Raw genomic sequence first — 1,354 nt, forward strand, 5'->3', positions numbered from 1 at the left:
ATATATCGAAACATGATGTACATATCCAACACACACCTGCAACAAACCAGGTGTGGTGACCAGAACATCCACGCCCCCCGCGTCGAGTGCTTCGTCGATTCGCTTCTGCTTACAACCACCGTACAGCCCTTTCACGCCTAATCGGGCTGTGTGACACAATTCCTTCAAGACATCATGCACCTAAACAACACAAGTGTTAAACAACACAAGTGTGGGAAGATCAATACTCGCCGCATCAAGAACCGTTCGCACTGTAGTGTTCGGTGGGTGTGGGTGCTGTATGCTTGCTAGTTGATTGAGGATTAGGGCAGGCTTAAACAACTAAACAGATGGCCATGTGTGTGTAAGGGTGTCCTGATACTGCATGAAGAGAGGTGCGTCAGGATCAGTCTGTGCTCGATATTGCCCCTGGTTTATTTCCCAGCAACCCAGCGCTCCGAACGTGTTTTGGAAAAACGTTGATAGCCGTAGTAAAGTAAAGTAATCGTGTGCCGAGAACAAATATAAAATCCTACGGGCACATAAGCTGGTGCCTGTTTTCTTAACGGCCTGCATGAGTGTACCCTATTCTATATTATACATTACGTTTTGGACAAATGTTGATAGCTGTAGTGAAGTAATCGAGTGCCAAAAACGAATATAAAATCCTACGGGCACATAAGTTGGTACCTGTTTTCTTAACGGCCTGCTTGAAAGAAAACTGTTCTGTACTATACATTACGTTCGTAGCCACGTCGTGTGTGCTCATATTGCATTCGTCTGTATATCGACCACTTTTAACTATATGCCCAACACGTTTGAACGCATCTCAGCCGATGTGTACCTGAATTGCGAGCTCCGTACTGGGCAGCATGACGACCGCGCGAGGCCTGTTGTTTCTATTGGTAGTTCCGAACTTCATCTCCTCGTCTCTCAGCCGATTGATCAGCGGCACCAGGTATGCGAGTGTCTTACCGCTACCTGTTAGTATACAGAATAAGCCACACAGCCCCCATCGTGACTTAGTAGGGACATAGATAGCTACATTACACTCCATGCACTATAAGGATACTGTTATGTACACATGGCCAACCATATACGCAATCGGTGCTTAGCAATAGGAATTTCACAATAGCTTATACGTATGCACGTGTATGTAATGCAGAACACATACATGCATACTGTATAAGATATATCGCCGACACATGCACCCTGTATACGATATACGTCAGTATAATATATATATATATATATACATGTATATATATATATATATATATATATATATATATATATATATATATATATATATATATATATATATATATATATATATATATATATATATATATATATATATATATATATATATATA

General features: G+C 40.9%; 1 protein-coding gene across 1 annotated transcript; it reads right to left on the reverse strand.

Annotated features, from left to right (window-relative positions):
- Nucleotides 1-36: 36 nt before the first annotated feature.
- SARC_16315 (hypothetical protein) lies at nucleotides 37-1,036 on the reverse strand (the record flags this gene model as incomplete). Its single annotated transcript, XM_014289575.1, has 2 exons — nucleotides 37-180; nucleotides 824-1,036. Coding segments are annotated over 2 exons (357 nt in total), but the record flags the coding sequence as incomplete, so codon positions are not given.
- Nucleotides 1,037-1,354: the final 318 nt, after the last annotated feature.

Source organism: Sphaeroforma arctica, assembly GCF_001186125.1.
Source record: "Sphaeroforma arctica JP610 unplaced genomic scaffold supercont1.7807, whole genome shotgun sequence".
In the NCBI taxonomy this organism is placed as follows: Eukaryota; class Ichthyosporea; order Ichthyophonida; genus Sphaeroforma; species Sphaeroforma arctica.